This window comes from Narcine bancroftii, chromosome 10 (assembly GCF_036971445.1).
Source record: "Narcine bancroftii isolate sNarBan1 chromosome 10, sNarBan1.hap1, whole genome shotgun sequence".
Lineage (NCBI taxonomy): Eukaryota > Metazoa > Chordata > Chondrichthyes > Torpediniformes > Narcinidae > Narcine > Narcine bancroftii.
In genome coordinates, this window is record NC_091478.1 from 89,709,433 (window position 1) to 89,726,956 (window position 17,524).

The following is a 17,524-nucleotide window of genomic DNA, read 5'->3' on the forward strand; positions in this document are numbered from 1 at the left end:
TTGAAGAAGTTTATTGCAAACAGCTTGGCATTTCTTTAATTTGTTTGAGTGTGAGAATAACAAACCAATTAAAAGCTCTAAATTTGGACGGGCAGGTCTTCTTGGTTCAGTCAAAAGTTATTTGCAGTTCACGTTACAAAACCTGTTTTTTTGCTTGACTGGTCATGGGGAGGATACTTAAAAATATCACAAAATGCAACTATAGTCAATGAACTTCCACGTGTTTTAATAAAATGAAAAGGAGAATTTAAGCAGTGGTGCTGAAGAGACCATGTCTTACTTATTGCACCATAATATCAACAATTGCTGGAAAATATCGCTGCAAAAATAAAATTCAGTTCAACGTGATATTCTTCATGGTTAGAATGTTCCATTTGATCTCTGCTTACTGAAAAATGTCAAGTTATATTCTTTAACTTTTAATTTTAACAATTTAAATCAATAGAAAACAAAATATAAGCTAATCAGCCCCATATTTCAAGTGCTCCCATTCTATCGTCTCATGTCCAATTAACACTGTGCAGCTTTCTGTCATGTTACGCTGTGAGCTGTCTGACATTCAAGAAGACATCATATTGAGGACAGATTTTTAAACGTACAAAGAACAACCATGTTATTACATATTGTAGCTAGGTTGCATATTTAGCAGTTACTTAAAAAATATAAGTATGCCTATGTACAAATATACATGGAGAGTCAATAAGAGAGACCAAACCATGATATATAGGCTAAAGATGCTTATGTCTGCCTATATGCATCTATCTATAATATTAAAACAATGAATCTATTCTTTAGACATTTCTGCTACCAACTAAATGGCAAACCATCTCATTAGTCTGCCCTAAACATTTTCAATAAAATATCACACTGAGAGGAAAGAATTCAAACCATGTGTTGCTGTGAATGGAATATTCAGGAAAGTCACATCATTAGTTTGAGAGGCCACTTTTGATTTTAATATTGCTAAATAATTACTTCAATGTGTGTTTGATCACAATCATAAAATTAAGTTGATCCAGTGAAAACACTGGAAATTAGGAAAATTAAAATGGGTCTTAATTCCATATGGACTGGGGGGGTGGGGGGGGAGTTAACCAAGAAAAATGTGGGGGAAGTACATGAAATCAAGGCTTCCTCTTTTAATTCTACTTTCTTGACTTCTCTTCTCTGTCAAAATAACCCTTCAAAAAAGTCTGATTGGGATCTGGCTCATCACATTGTCACCAACTCACTTTTCATTAGACTGTTACTCTCTGTTAGCCTAGCCAAGCAGAAGAACTCAAACACATGCGCAAATTAAATCGACATCCAAACTCCTCCAATATACAAAGCAATTTAAATGATATTCATTAGAGCGATGACAAGTCCTGATGAGGCTTTCAAGAGCTGAGTCCTTCAGCTTTTGCAGACTCCGTTTCATGACCACTGATGCGTAACCAAGGCGACTGTACCTTCAGAAAAGCTGACAATTTTACTGTGCTTCCTGACACACCTTCCTCTTCTGCATTCAATACTTACCCATAGATTTAAAGCAAGCCCTTTGCACAGTCCAGACACTGCATGTTCCTGCCAGAATCTTCAGGCTTTAATATAAATGCCACTTAACTGTAACAATACTATGTACTTTTAAAATAGCACAGGACCAACTTCAAATCTTTGCCTTCCAGTACAATGTTATAGATGACATATAGTTTAATTCGACTTAACATGGCTGTGCTATGAACCACTGAAAAGCATTTATCTTGTTTGCAATAAAATTTGAATCACTGGGAACTGTTCATTATTTTACAAATTTTCTCCAAAACCATGAGATCAACGTTTAACCGTTTTTTTCCAGATTTAATTGTAGTAATCAATGTCACTAAGCGCTTTAATAAAATAAGAAAAATATACCGTATAGTCAAGATGTACAAATAAATTGTAAAGGTGCTGGATTTGCAAAACCTTGTATCTGATTTTAACTTGTTTTTATCTTGATAAAGTACGCAGCAAGCAATCTGAGAATGTACAGAACTATTGTTTCTGGGGCCATTCTGATTAGCATTGCTTCAATTGCTTCAGCCAAGCAGCACACAAGACCACATTATTAAATAATAAAATGGCAATACTCAGTTGCAGTTCTTCCCCTCCACTTTCTTTCTAACGTGTGTGCACATGAAGAACAGAGCAGAATATATGTTGAATACGCACTGACAAGGTACTAATCATTCAATGCTTAGCCATCTCTTCACCCTCTCCCATTAATTGCAATTCAGGGCAGTGAAGTATCACTTCTTTGAAGTGATGCTACTTCCGTACGATGACCCCTTCTGCAAATGTATTGAGCTTGTAGCTTCTGACAACGAGAGGGTAATCACACTTAATAGTTTAAATGTCATTTTAGCTGCAAATGCCCCTTTCTTCAGGGTCAGGCAAGTGGCTAGGGACAGAGCCTGAACCACAGTCCCAGGAGGGAGGACATTACTAGGATTTTTAGTTAAACAGAATTATCCATACCAACATATCTCCCCAAGGAGATAATGGTCAGCATTCATATTGACTAATGCATAAGTGTTCTGCAAAAGTATGGTGCAATCAAATACCAGGCATTCCTTTTTAACCGTTTCTCATTCTTTGGAACCACTAGATTTTCGGAACTGAAAAAAATCTTTGATTAACTCCTTGATACCAGTACAGAGTTTTCTGAACTCTAATTTGTCCAGAGTGAAAGACTGCCTCTAGAACAGTGTGGGTAATTGAATGTATATTGGCCTTTTAATCCATTGTTTTAAGATATCTCATATTTGTTACTGTTGTCAGACTGAATACCTAATTTATATAGTCAATCCCTAGACTGAGAAACTGTAACTTTAGGGGACACAATGAAAATGAGAGTTGACGAATAAAGATGTATTCATGCAAAGACTGGGAATATTCTTGGAGCTCTCCCATATCACTACTGTTTGCCAGCCGTTTAATGAAAATCCCTTTATTTGTTTTGCCTTGTGCTGATTTGAAGTGTTTTACACTGCATTAATTAGCACATGATTTTGAAGATAAATATCCTTGACCTTGCAGAATCCAGCTGCTTTTGGCACTAGGTCATTTAGTTCCACCCTGAGAGCCCTTGACCTGTAACAGATATTGTTGTGTTTCCAGCCCCCTGCTGATCATTTGGTATAGATAACCTCCATCGCTGTGTAATAACTAGATAATAACAGATCATCAGGATTGTCAAATTGAGTTTCCTCATTGGTGAAAGCGGCTGTAAAGTTCACTTGAGCTGTGGGCATTCTGCTAATTGCATTAGCAATTTCTCTGCAACTGAAATGTTAGGATTTAAAAGCATTGAACAATTTTTGCTTTGAGTGCAGCTATTTTCATCTGTAAAAAGACTTCTGATTTTTTTTTTCTTCATATTTCCAAGCTGAAAAAAAAGACAATGTTGTGTGCTAATGTTTGCAGTGAACACAGAGTAGATAGATATGTAAACACACAGTCAGAAAAAGAAAGGCATGAACCAATAATCACCACTCAGATTGGCACGCTTCTTTCGAGCGCATGGTCTTCCTACTTTAGTTTTTGCAACATGTATATTTCTTTTTATTGTATCCTGTTACATTCATACACTGTTTTTGTTGCAGTGGTCCAGAGTGCTTTTGTACAATAATCGATTATGTTAAACATATAAAATATTTTTCAGTAGAAAAGATGTTGACATTGTAACAAAATTTAAATAAACAATTTTAAGGAAATTAAGAAGAAAATGTTGACTTTACATGGAATTCAAATTGCAACTACTTTCTGAATTAAATTCTCAAGTTAATTGCAACTCCAGCTCCTGTTTTACACATTTAAGAACACGGCTCAGCAGAATCCTTAGAAATTGTGTAATTAAATTCTCAAATATATAAAACAACCAGAATTTGCCTGCTAATATGTACAGAATATATGCACAGAGTGTATAATTCATTGTATTTGACATGGAAAGCAGGTGACAATTAAAAATCCATTTAAAGTCTAGCAAGTACAAAGTGGGTTTGAACATTTAAGCTGATTGTGAAAGCTGTCCGTTATATATATATATAGCATTTATGGTAAGGAGGGAAAAGGAAAGAATCTCAGAGAAATCCTGATGCTACTTGAGCAACACAAATCACATACAAAAGAGGGAAAAATTTGTAAAGAGTAATCCTTTCGGCTTCATGGTTTTTCATCATGTAACCATTCATTAGATGTTTGTTAGTATCAGGCAAGCTTGTTGGGTATGGTGGATTTTAGATTATGCCCAATTTTTTAACATAACTCATGGCTCCCTGTCATCCAGAGCTGGTGTAGTGCCTGCAAGAGAGACAGTTGACTGGGACAAAGTCAAGATCATTATGTACAGGACATAAAATATTATTACAAAAACTGAGACTGCATGCACAAATGTTGGTAGTTTTGTTTGTTAGTTACTGATCCTTTATTAAGTTATCCTTTGGTTTACTATAACCACTCTGTGGTCACAGATGGGACTATACTCCTTGGTAGTTGGTTTCTGCTAATTTTATCTTAGCAGATAGCTCTCGAAGCCACGACATATTGATTTCTTGTTGTGAATTGCACTGTTCAAGCTCCATTTAAGATTTTCATCTTGTATGTAGCCCTGAGCACACCATAGTGCCATAAATTAGGTAAATTGCACATTTATCACAAATGTTATTTTAAGATGATGTGTAAATGTGATGGTCAGAAGATATACATTGTGTGGGAACAAGCCAGTTCGAGGGTGGGGTTACAGTTCAGTTTTCCTTGCGCACCTGTGAATTAAGACCTTTCAAAAGGTGCTAACCCCTAAAGCATCTCCCTGTAAGTGCCCTAGTTATCTGACAAATAATGCTTTGAGCAAAGCCCTTGCCTTGTCAGGGACAAAAATCCACTCAAACTCCAGCGTGAAATATGTAATATCTTCACTGGTAATGTGATCATTACCTGTAGTACCCTAAACGTAGACTATAGTGTGAAAGCAACACAAAATTATTGTAAAATGTTTCAATAGTGCAGTGGAAAAAAAAGTTATGTGAACGACAATGGTGTTTCACTTCCAGCAACAAAACAGGGCACAGAGTGCATTTCAGTATCTGTGCTGTTTACATGCCTATTTTATACATATATTCTTGTATGGTGTCAGCTGTCAGTTATTTCTGCAAATTAACTGAAAAAAATGGAGATGAACAGACTCACTCAGTGTGCTGGTAACCACGGGTTACCTTTTATATGCCAAAATATAAAGATGCAGTAGGGAATCATGGGAGGATAATTAGGCAGAACAAAACTTACCAATCAAAGGCATTCTACACATGATGATCATTAAAATAACAAGTAAGAGTGCTCATAAATAAGTAAAGGAGGTTACATCATGGAATGCCTTTTTACATTTGTAGCAGGATCTCATAGCATAAATCTTTTGAAGGATTTTGTATATTACTGTTGAAGGAATACAGTACAAGATGGTTTTTTTTCTAATTTTATTAACCCTTTGAGCATTGCCTATTCATTTCAGTTCTGAAAGTGGTTGGTGGATTTCCATTAAATAATACATTTGAAAATGATATTGTGACTAATATCATGTCAATGAACTGAGTAAAGACCAATGCAAATCATTCTTTTAATAATGGCTTTTAGTCAGTGATCTGAAAAATAAGAATGCAGCCAATTTGTTGTTTGCAAGTTGATGCAGGAAGTCCTTCAACAGTGCTCAGAGGGTTAAAGGTCAAAGGCTGAGCAATACCAGCGCACTTAAGTCTCATGAGAAAGTGCACCAGGTTCAGTAATAAATGCTTAACTAAATTGTCCATTACGCATGCAGCTTAATGCATCTGAGTGATACACAGCAACTAAATCCAATTTACACAAAATTCCAAACACTTACCATTTTTACCCTTGTAATCAACCAGTAACAATAGCTGATTACGTGCTTCCATTAAACACTGTACAGTTATATAAAAGAGTTCAGATCAGAGAGCTACTCTGCAATAAATCAAGAACATGTGCCAAGAGTTGTTACAGTAGCTTTAAGGCTTCTTTCAGAGTTTTCCTCAAAGCAAACAGTTAGGTTACTAAAGTAAATGCTACTGTTTCTCTAACTCTAAAACATACAGAAGGTGGTCTTCTGGTGATTTGCCGTGAGTTTTGCTGAGATGCAGTTTAACTGCATGCTTACTGGCAAAAGTCCGATTACAGAGTTTGCACTGGAAAGTTACACCAGTCTCATCGTCTTGAGATGGCAACACCGGTTTCTCAGAGGGCAGTTTTGCATGTGTAATCTGGGTGCTTATCTGTTCACTAGAAAGTTTTGATAAGTCTCGTAACCTGAAGCCTAAGTGTGATTCTAAGTGACTGATATACGTAGAAGGAGTTCTGATCTGTGATGCACAATCATTACAAAAAAACACTGGATGACCAGAGTCCAGGTTCTTAAGAAATTTTGTTCCACCTGTCCTTCGAAGCTGGTACTTGACATTGGCTAACCAGTGGCTGATTGTTGTCATGGAGAGTCCTGTAAACCTTGAGATGTGCATTCTTTCCTGTGGGCTGAGGTCCGACATAATGAACTTTCCGTCAGTTGTTTGTCTCAGGCTGGCTGCAAACTGGGCCTGCAGAATGAGTAAATGCTGTGGGTTCCAGTTTGACTGCCGCCCTTTGCGTTTCTGTGCTGGGGAAATCTCCTCTGGCTCTTCCACAGTGCTACCATCCACCTCAGATTTGTCTGAAATGCTTGTAGGTGTAGAGGATTTTGACGTGTGACTTCCTGTCAGGTTTTTCAGCATATCAGAGATATCTGACAAGGCATTCTCACGCAGCGGCGAGTTTGACATGAATGACACGACTGCAGATGTCTTTGCTGTTGTCACAGTGGATGAAGAAGATGTTGACGACGGGGATGTAGATGACAAAAGCACTGAACCCAAAGAACCACTTTTGTCACTCTTGGCTTTTGTCAAATCAATGGGCTGGTCACTGCTGACGTGATAGAAATAACGGTCCACGGGCTCTGCTTTTTTGGCCTGCAAAATTGGGGTGGCCACAGCAGCCTTTTCTGCCAGGCTGTTGCTCATTTTGTAAAGCATGCTCATCGGGTCCAAGGTAGGCAATGCAGGCTTGGCTGCTTTTCCCAAGTGAACATTCATAACGGACTGCAATGCACTTAATGGATTAACAAAAGGTTGTTCAGGAGGGTGATCTGTGATAATTGCGGTGCTAGTGCACATGTTATTTGTAGTGAGTTTTAAGGCCTCTGTACCATTCTCTAAATGATCCTTGGATGGACTCTCTTTAGCAGTGTCCTTCAGGCTGTTGGAAATACTCTCATGACTCTTTGGACTTGGGTCTTTCGAAGTCTCACTTTTTTGTTGTTCACCTGCTTCACTGGCACACGGGGAAGGCGTTCCAAGTTTCAGTCGGGATAATTTAGTTTCTGCCTCTTTATTCTTTTCTTCAGTTTTGGCTACCTCCTCTGTGACCTTCTTCACCAGCTCTTCCATTGCATGGAAATTGTTTTTTGGTACAGGCGAGTTCTGGCTGCTGGGGGGTGAAACCAAGGGCTGGCTCTTTGGAGAGGCCATTCCATCTAGGTTGCTATATGTTGACTTCACTTGTGTATTCTTCCCTGATGAACCAAACGGTAACTTCATGATACTAGGAAGCTGGTAGGCAGCATGAATACTGGGATAGCCACTCCAGCTTGGAGTCCCATTCTGAGCTTTGTTAATAGCGGAGGTCACTGTATTTTCCAAAGACTTTAGGATGTCTAGGCCCCCTTTAGGGTTTTCTTCAAGGTCTTCTTCCGTCAGATACTGATATTTGGAAGAAATGTCATATTTTTCCTCTTCCTCACAGATTTTTTCTTTCTCTTTCTCCTTCTCATTTTCACAGTCTTTTTCAACTTCCCTTTTCACTTCAAGGTTTAATTTTGGTGAGACGCTGGCAGGGGTACTTAATGATGACGTGAAAGCACTTGCCGCTAAAGGAACAGACTGAACTTTATCTTCTAGGATCGCTGAGACTGGTGTGGGTGTTGGCGTCTGTGGTGTTTCAACCATCTGTTTCCCTTTCTTGATTGCCGAATTGGTCACTTTGACAAAATGTCCAGTCACCATCATGTGTGCAGTCAGTTCCTGTAAGGTATCGTGAGAACTCCCACACTCCATGCACTTGAGGATCTGGGACTTCCTTGCCTCAAACTGCCAAGCGTAGCTGGCACCATTCTGGTGTCCATAGCGGTTATTTGGTGTAACATAAGGATTTGAAGACTTTTGTAGTGCATCACTTGTGTCTGAGAAAGATGTTTTTGGTGTACCACCTGTGGAATCTGGAGAACTTGGCAGCTCCAGCTCAAGCAGCGGCCTTTTCCTGGTGGAAGGGAGCACCTTTGTGGAAAATGGTGTCACAGGCTCCTTCAGAGGCACTTTCTGATAGTGTTTTGTTTTGATCATGTGCACACTTAAGTCCTGAAGCGACTCAAATGAATGGCCACAGTACATGCACTTGAGAACTTTTTGAGCATCCTCCTTACCCTCCATCTCCAGCAACGAGCGTTTACGGGGCTTAGACCACTTTTTTGGGTTGTTATTGTCAGTTTCATTGTTTTCATCTCGGTAGTGTCCAGTTTCATTCATGTGCACGGTCAGCTCCACCAAGGTGTCGTAAGCAGCGCTGCAGTCTTTACAGCGGAATTTGCTGGCTCCACTGAATATAGAGCCATAGAGCTTGCTGCTTTGTCTGTACAATTGCACTGTGCTGAAGAGGCTGGGCTCCTGCATAAACCTGGTCTGAGAGACTTGCTGCAACGTCTTGGACATGGCAGACTGATGCCAATCAAAGCTGCCGCTCTCACAACTGCTGCTACTACTACTGCTACTACCGCCACCGCCGCTGCTACTGCCGCCGTTTGCCACTGGCTCACTCGGCTGGTTCAGCCCCAGACTCAGAGATGACCAGTAGGAGTTGGACAGGATATTGTTGTATATTGCTTTCATTTGCTCCAAGCTATCCTGCACTCCGCCTTCCTCGGGTGGATCTTCATTCTTTATGGAGTTGCTCTCAAAGTCCGCCGATCGGTCACTGGTTTCACTGACGTGTGACGTGCTGTCCATCTCCTGCCCAGAAAACTCAGCAGCCGGAGAGTCCTGGAAGCAAGGAGATTCCCTGCTCAATTCCTGTTCATTGCACACATACTTTGAGGATGATTCCCCATCAGCTCCAGATTCACTGGCTTCACCTTCTTCATCCCCTAATACTGCTGCCTTCAATTCGTCTGATACATAAGCTGTATTCAAAAGAAGAAAAGGGGAGAAAGAGAGAACAGTTTTAAGTTAATTGCTGCTTGTGTGGATCAAAATTAAACATGGCAAAGCATCATAACTGGTAACAGCTGCTGCAAAGTTAGACACTTAAAATGTTGTGATTCTTGGGTGCATAAAATCATCTCTTCAAAAGTCATTTGCCACCTTATTCTTCTCAAGGGGCAACAGCTTGAAATTAAAACTAAATTTGAAATTAATGAAGCAAATTCAGGAGGTGGCATTCATTTCCAAAGTAATAAATTACATGTATCAACCTCAGAGACGGTAGTTCCTGCCTGTCAATTAATATGTCTTGTTCTTCTTCTTCTCCTCCTCCTCCAAATGCAAGAGGCTTTCACATATACAAATTTTGACTTTTCACTCTTTTGTCAATTCCAAACACAACAGTTAAAACAGAGTTTGAACATATATAGATTTGGATCTCTGTGTTTGGGCTTCATATTTGAAAACCACAATTAAAGGGGCTATATCCTTGTTTGCCCTTCTATACTTCAAAATTCTCCTATGGAAGGACAGATGGTGGAAAAATTCTGTACTGACTAATCACTGCTACACACAGGTTTATGGAAGAATGTTACTTTCGACCCACTGACATTTAAGTGTGCATCATTTTAATCAGACTTTCACTCTGTCAAAACAGTGAAAGGCATGCATGCCTGCAGATGTCAGAAATGAGTTTAGAAAAAAAGCTTTTGGAAAATATGACAATAACAAGATTGCCAAGTTTTGGTATAATATTTGATGTTTTCATGCTGCAGTAATTTCCTTTGAATAAATTTATAAAATGCTACTGAAAACCCATGAGAGGAGTGAGGTGTATGAAAATGTATGTGGTTTATATTGCATGGTTTTCACATTCCAGATTTAGATTTTTCACCATTAGTGGCAATAATAAAAAAGTATCAGCACTGAATGTAAAATCATTTACTGTAAAAATTCATTCTCATTTCATAATTAGTTCAGTAAAATTGAACTCAATTCATTGGAATTAAATAAACCGATGCAATTCACAAGCAAAATTGTGAAGAGGAAAAGGAAAGGTTCTGATTTGAACAGTTGTTTGGAAGAATCTTTATGTGCCAACAAAATGATGTCATCATCCAATTTAAACTAGCAGAAACAGCATGTGAGAGAACAGCGATTAATCACTGCAAATACTAGCATCATATGTGAGCCAAGAAACAAATCAGACACCTCCCCCAGAAATTGGAATAGCAACATTTTTTTGCTGTTTTGCAATTTTCTTTTCATTATATTCCAACAGGTCAGAGCCACAGCAATCGTTTAGGGCACTGCTGAGAGAATTGTTTTCATGCACCCATCAATGATCAAACCATGGAGCTGTACAAAGAATCAGTTCAAAAGCTCAAGACCAGTTTTCCACGTGATTATTGTTTACAACTGGAAGCAGGAATGATGATGAGTGAATGAATGAAAGAAGAAAGAGTTTTCCAAACTCTAAACTCTGGACTGAATCAGAACAGGAAATGTAATGTTTAAAACAGATCAACGAGTCAGATAGTATATAAAAACAAGAGGCCCACATCAGAAATGATAGTTCAGCGATGTCAAAATGAATAAAAATTTCACATCATCTTGGTCATCAGGACTGCTCTCATGGAAATCCATAGGTTCCAACTACCTAGACTAGCAGTGTGGTTTCCTATGGAAATTGATGCACTCCAGAGACCGTGCATTTAGACCAGTGAAAATCCTCACATATTTCTTGGATGGCATTCCTTAGGGCCAGTCCTAATTCTGCAAACATGAACACCTCTGAAAATACTGAGCTACTTTTGCAACCTCTTTAAAAAGTTGACACACTCCAGGGAATGACAAACATTCAGAGTACCCCAATGAGTACCCATAAGGGTGGCTATAAACACTGCCACACTGCTATGAACTACAGACAACATTCGTATAATGTGTGAAAAGACACTCAAAAATTACAAAGTCTTCTTAACAATACTGGCAATGAAACCACCCTAATATCTAACAATTAGCCACTGCTGTCCAAGCACTTAAACTTGATAACTATTGCCCTATTTACATCCCAAGTGCACAAAACCTTGGACATCTTAGATCTCCATAGGTCTGCAGACCCTAATTTGAAAACATTTGACTTTTTGAACGACAGTTTTAGCAAAGTTATATTGTAATGCACATTTTTTTATAACAGCAGGACCCAGGCAGGATTTTATTAAAAGCCTATTTTATTGAAACTTTTTTCTGTGGGGTTCATCATTTCCCTGAGAAGACTGGTGTCAAGTTCACTGTTCGTCGAGCTCAGCTCTTGGGAAGTCTTAACTTGAAACTGCATGTAAGATTCTTGAGACACTTGGTGGGGAGGGGAAGGGTTATAACTGAAGTGCCCTTTAAGTTCCCTTCCTTGTGGCTTTTTTTGTAGCTGGAGTATTTCCTCTTAGGTGAACTGCAACCAAACCAAATCCACCTACTGAGTAACACCCAGACTGTTCTTAGAGATATTGACCCAGTGTCTGTATTTGTAATCTGGTTTTGACATGTCAAGGCGACAAAAAGTAGGTCACTAACCTGGCAATGAGTCAGAATTCATTCTCTTGAGACACAGCCACCAGCCTTGAGTTCAGTTCTGACTCACTGTCTTTCTAGAGAGGCCTCAATCCTCAGTTTCTAATTCCAATGAGGAAATGGTATCACTAATATTCAAGGAAAGGAGGGTTATGGGCCAAATGCGGTTCAGTGGGACTAGGTGGGAGAAGATGTTTGGCACGGACTGGTAGGGCCAAACTGGCCTGTTTCTGGTTAATGCAATGGCTCATTGTGGGAATAATATCCATTGAGAAACAAATTGTAGATGGTCTCCAGAACAATTGACCACTTTACCATTGTAAATCCAAATGTCTTAAATTCCTAACAATACTTCCACAAAATATGACTGATTTCAGGAGGAATGAACAGGTTCATGTTACCTTATTCCTTCCCCCATCTATCTTTTTCAAACTGCAACTCGTCCTCATGTTAAATTAAATTATATGTATTTACAACAGGATAGTAGCCAATTCCAGCCATTGAAACCTGTGCCGTCCGATTACACCAATTAACCAAATCCAATTGTTTTGGAGGATGGGAGAAAATGAGAACACCCAAGAAAAACCCACGCCTGTAATGGGGAGAAGATACAAACTCCTTGAAGATAGCGGTGGATTCAAACCTGGGTCGCTGGTCCTGTAATAGGTGCTGCACTAACTACTGCAATTCTACTGCACTGTTGGCCAGCAAGAATGGGAAAAAAAACATTATCAAGGCCTGTAAGTTCAACTTTCTGGCCCATTGTGTTCATAGAATATCTTTAAACTAGGGGATCAATTGCTCCTTGTTGTCAACCCACTGCTTCATCCACCATGTGACAGCAAACACACTTGACGTTCAAGTGATGGGAAGTTTTTTTCTCCCTGGCAGCTGCAACGGTCCTGGACCTCACCCATTAATATCGATATTGCTTCCCATAACAGAAGCCCCTTCAGCTGCCAGAAAGTAGTCTACAAGGGATAGGCAATTCAGATACTTTATGGGTATATTTGGGAGGGATAGCATCCAAAAGTCAGGATTACATTTATTGTTGGTTTTAACATTTAAACTGCAACAAGCTATCCCGATGAGCTTGAATACATGGTTTACATTGAAAAATGCCGCCATTGTCCCTTTGGGGGCAAGTCGTGCCCATGCGTACATGGTGTGATTTTTGTGTATGCGTCAAGTGCAGAGAATCCCAATCTGTTGTAATAGGAAATATTGATGCATTTTCTCTTCATCTAACTCATTTTAAACATTGATGTGCCAGAACCACAACTACCCAAGGAATTGTATATTTACCATTTTAGATTATTAAAACTGTACAGTGCCCAAGGGGGGGGGGGGGGGGGGGGGGGAATGTCCCATAACCTCTTGCTGGGCTTTGACCCTAAACTTTTCATAACATAACGAGTTCAGAAAGCAGTGTTAATACATCAATTTTATTGTCCAATAAATTACTGCACACTTCAAATTTCACTGCAATTTATCTTCTTCTTTAGAATTATGAATGAAACACATCTATTAAACATCATAGGGGGTTTACGAAAGCTGTTTGAATCTGATCCTGCAAGAGATAAATACTGATCAATTACTCTTTGTGTTATGTTTGTAATGATACACAGCATACGGTATCGAAGCAAAAACAGTCAAGTGGGTAAGCACGATAACAGAAACACTCGTGATTTTCAGAAAATTATCTGGATGTAAACATTGTGAAAATATAGACCCCAGCTATCAGAAAGCAACATTTAGGAGCTTGCTAGCTGTAGGGTCACTTAGCTGCCAAAACCATAAACAGTGAAACGTAAAAACACTAAAGGCTCAGGTAGATGCTGTTATTGTGGTTAGGCCCTTTCAATGCAGAGCAGGCTGGAAAACGCTGAGGAGACAACTGTGGCCTTGAAATGGATTTTGGTGGAGCCCAGGCATGGTATCATCTCACTACAAAATGTAACCTTTGGTAACTGTTGACTGCAACTCTGATCAAATACTGTACATTTATTTTTCTTATCATGCAAATGTTCAAGAAATCCTCTGTTAAATGCTGAAAATATGCACACGGGAAATGTAAGTAATAATAAAATATCTATAAATCTACAATATTAGCATGTAAAACACATAATATACTTTAACAGATTGATTTCTAATAAAATCATCGAGTGGTATTCAAGTGGTGTTCAAATAAATATTTTTTTAAATTTTGTGGTCCTAACAAGAAAAAAATATAGATTCTTGAAACGATTCCAGCCTAATCTGACATTAACTTTTTACTTAACTGAAATATCATATGCTGATCTCTTTGGAGCATCATTTACACAGTTCTCCCTTGTATTGTGTGCTACACGTCCAGATTTACTCGGAACAGGGCTTCAGTTGTTTGGTGTGTATCAGCATGAAGCAATTCACTGATTTCAAGGAACAAAAGAGAGTGACTCTACTTCCACTAATGGTTTAAATCATTTTGTTGAATCAAGCATGGAATCAAATATTTTACTCAGTAGAATTTTGCTTTTCACGATTGACAAACTAATCACTGGGTTGCTAGGATACAGAAATTCTGAATGCCATTGTCATGGTTAAAAATTAGTATGATTATTGAGTTAGCATATTTTTACATAACCCATAACATTTTTTTCTAAATGTGGAAAATAAAACAACAGACCATATCTAATGATAGAAACTACAGCCTAATTTGTTTTTCTCTGTTTCCTTCCAGAAACTAACTTTCGTACAATAAACAGACTGATGTTACTGCCTAAAACACTTGAACTCTTAACTCACACAGTGTTTTGATAATGAAGTAGAACTGTCGCTTAAGGCTCATGCCCATGGAATTCTAGGCTCTTCCTTGAACTAGAGAAAGGCGTAAATGAACTGTGATTATTCCCAACACAAGTGACTTTACAGTTACATTTGTGCTTTCAAAATCTACCTTTATAATCTTGACCTGTGCTAAAGGAGTTTTGAGAAGGCTTGCACAATTTAAACCTGATGGGGTTAAAATAAAATAATCCAGGCTTGACGCAGCTGGCAATAGAAGTTAAGAGATATTAAAAACATCCATTCAAATGTCTCATCTTTTCGAGGTCAAACTGGGTAATTCTTCCACTTATATCACCCGTTCAAGACAAGCTAAGAGCATCTGCTTTTGTGGTTTGAATGCAACTGATCACAAATAATAATATTCCCATACCATAATGCAAACTCCAACGTTGCAATGATTAGGACTGTACTCGATAACTGATTCTGTGATGTTAACACAAAAAAGCTGCATGTCCCCTGTCTACTTAATTCTGATGACTATAAAAGCAAAATTGTCTCATTCTTTGAAATCAGTAGAACTATATTTCACAAAGTCCAAGTGCATGATGTTCTTGTTGCAGGAATTGTTGGCTATAATCATTTTTATAATTATTGCATAACTTGCCACCTGTGCTGGAAGGAATCAACTTCTGAGTGGAATTTAGTTCCAGATGTGTGCTATCTTCCATCCCTTGTCCGAATGGGAATTCCTCATTCATGGACATTAAATGGATTGTTAGGAGGCAACTTAAGTGCAGGAATAGTGATCCTACCCCCACATAAATCTCAAGTACACACATATTCACCACAGAGACCCAGACCACATATAGGGAATTGTTATACTTAAGCTTCATCGGCCATCCTGGATGTTGAAACCATATCCGAGACTGGGATTGGATATGAAAATATCTTCTCCCATTTGGCTAGTTACAAACTAGGTCTTTGCATGTGCTAAGGCTCTGTTGTAGAATGAAATGCATGACTTTATAGATCATCCTTAGGTAAAATAGAACTAAATGAAAGCCTTGGAAAAACAGATTTAAGATTTTGGGAGAGATACCATTGAGGTTATGAAGATGAACTTAATTCAACAGTGAGAGATAAAACCTGTAACTTTTTCAGGGTGATGGAACTGGAGACGGTCAATGATATCAAGGGAAATTAGACTGAAACTTGAGGGAAATAAACCTATACAAATTTATTGGAACAACATGATGGTGCAAGCTATCAGGGCTGACTGGACTGGTCCAAAGAGAGATAAGATTAGAGCAGATGGATCGCAAACTCGATGACAACTGATTATATTGGGATTTATTTTGCTACCTATAGAATTGGCTCACATTTTGCTGTCACAATGTGGCGAACCTTGATCACCACTTTCCTGAACTTACATCAGAAAGGCCTATTTTGCAGGCCTAACAGGTCCTAGAGTTTAGCACTGTAGCCTTGAGTAGTGACGGGGCATCTGCTGAAGCGACAGTGGACCCCGTGGAAGCCCTAAGGCCGGGCAAAACCCTGCCTCCCGGATTAGCCATCTGACAAAGTTACCAGAGATTCTTAAATGACCCTGAGCAGTCAGACTTCAATAAACACTAAAAACTAAATAAAAACGTAAAAAGTTTTGATAAGGAGAAAAATAAACTAAAAAACCAAAAATCGCTACTAAGTGATTAATGATACTTGTCAAATTACAGGAAATTAACCATTTCCCTCCTCCAAACTCCAACATTTTTATTAACTACAATGGGATTAAGAACGTCACATCATCTGACCTGGTGCAGGGAACCCTAATGACCCCAGTTTAAATGCTGAGGGGTCTCTGTGAAATCTTGCCCTGGAACTGGAGAGCACGAGCAGGAGATTTCTATTAAATCTTTGGTTAAAGCTCACTGACAATCATGGTGAGAAATACCAGAAATTTGATGTGAAACTGTCATAATTTCTCAGCATCATCCAAACGGCTGTCTCTGTGCTGCATATTGTCCACACTGTTGTGTTGTGGACAAATTTTGGCTGATTTCACCTTTCCATGCAGTGACTCTGAGATACAAATTAAACTATTTTCTGAAGCTGACATAATTATTGGCTGATCGAGGCACAGTTCTGGTGGACTGGAGGATCACGAATGTCACTCCATTGTTTAAGCAGGGAGGGAGGCAGCAGAAAGGAAAATATAGGCCTATTGGCCTGATGTCGGTGGTTGGGAAACTGTTGGGAGTCGATTGTCAAGGATGAGGTTACAGAATACCTGGAGGTGCATGAAGATAGACCTAAGTTAAAGGAAAATTATTCCCGATAAAACCTATTGCAATTTTTTGAAGAGACAGATGGGGAGATGCAGTGGATGTTTTTGGACATTCAAAAAGCCTTCAACAAGGTGCCATGCATAAGGCTGCTAAACTAGATGAGAGCCCAGGGAATTACAGGAAAGATACTAGTATCAGTAGAGAATAGGCTGATGGGCAGGAAACAGAGAGTAGGAATAAAAGGATCCTATTCTGTTTGGCTACCAGTACCAGTGGTGTTCCACAAGGTTCAGTATTGGGGTTGCTTCTTTTTATAGTATATAAATTACTTGGATTATGGAATAGATAGCTTTGTGGGCAAATTTGCAGATGATACCAAAATAGGTGGTGGGGAAAGTGGTGCTGAGGATACTGAAAGGCTGCCGAGAGATTTGGATAGATTAGTAGAATGGGCAAAGACGTGGCAGATAAAAATACAATGTTGGAAAGCATACGACCATCCACTTAGACAGGCAGACTATTATTTAGAGAGTGAGAAAATTCAAAGGTAGGTGCAAAGGGACTTAGGGGCCCTCCTGCTGGATACCCTAAAGG

The 17,524-nt window shown here is 38.9% G+C and overlaps 1 protein-coding gene across 2 annotated transcripts in view; it reads right to left on the reverse strand.

Annotated features, from left to right (window-relative positions):
• Nucleotides 1-3,553: 3,553 nt before the first annotated feature.
• Nucleotides 3,554-17,524, reverse strand: part of tshz3b (teashirt zinc finger homeobox 3b) — a 74,210-nt gene continuing 60,239 nt past the window's right edge. For both annotated transcript variants that reach the window (XM_069901740.1, XM_069901739.1), the window contains exon 3: nucleotides 3,554-9,289. In XM_069901740.1, the coding sequence (XP_069757841.1) occupies nucleotides 6,093-9,289 (3,197 nt within the window). In that variant the 3' untranslated portion in view covers nucleotides 3,554-6,092. The remainder of the gene's footprint in view (nucleotides 9,290-17,524) is intronic.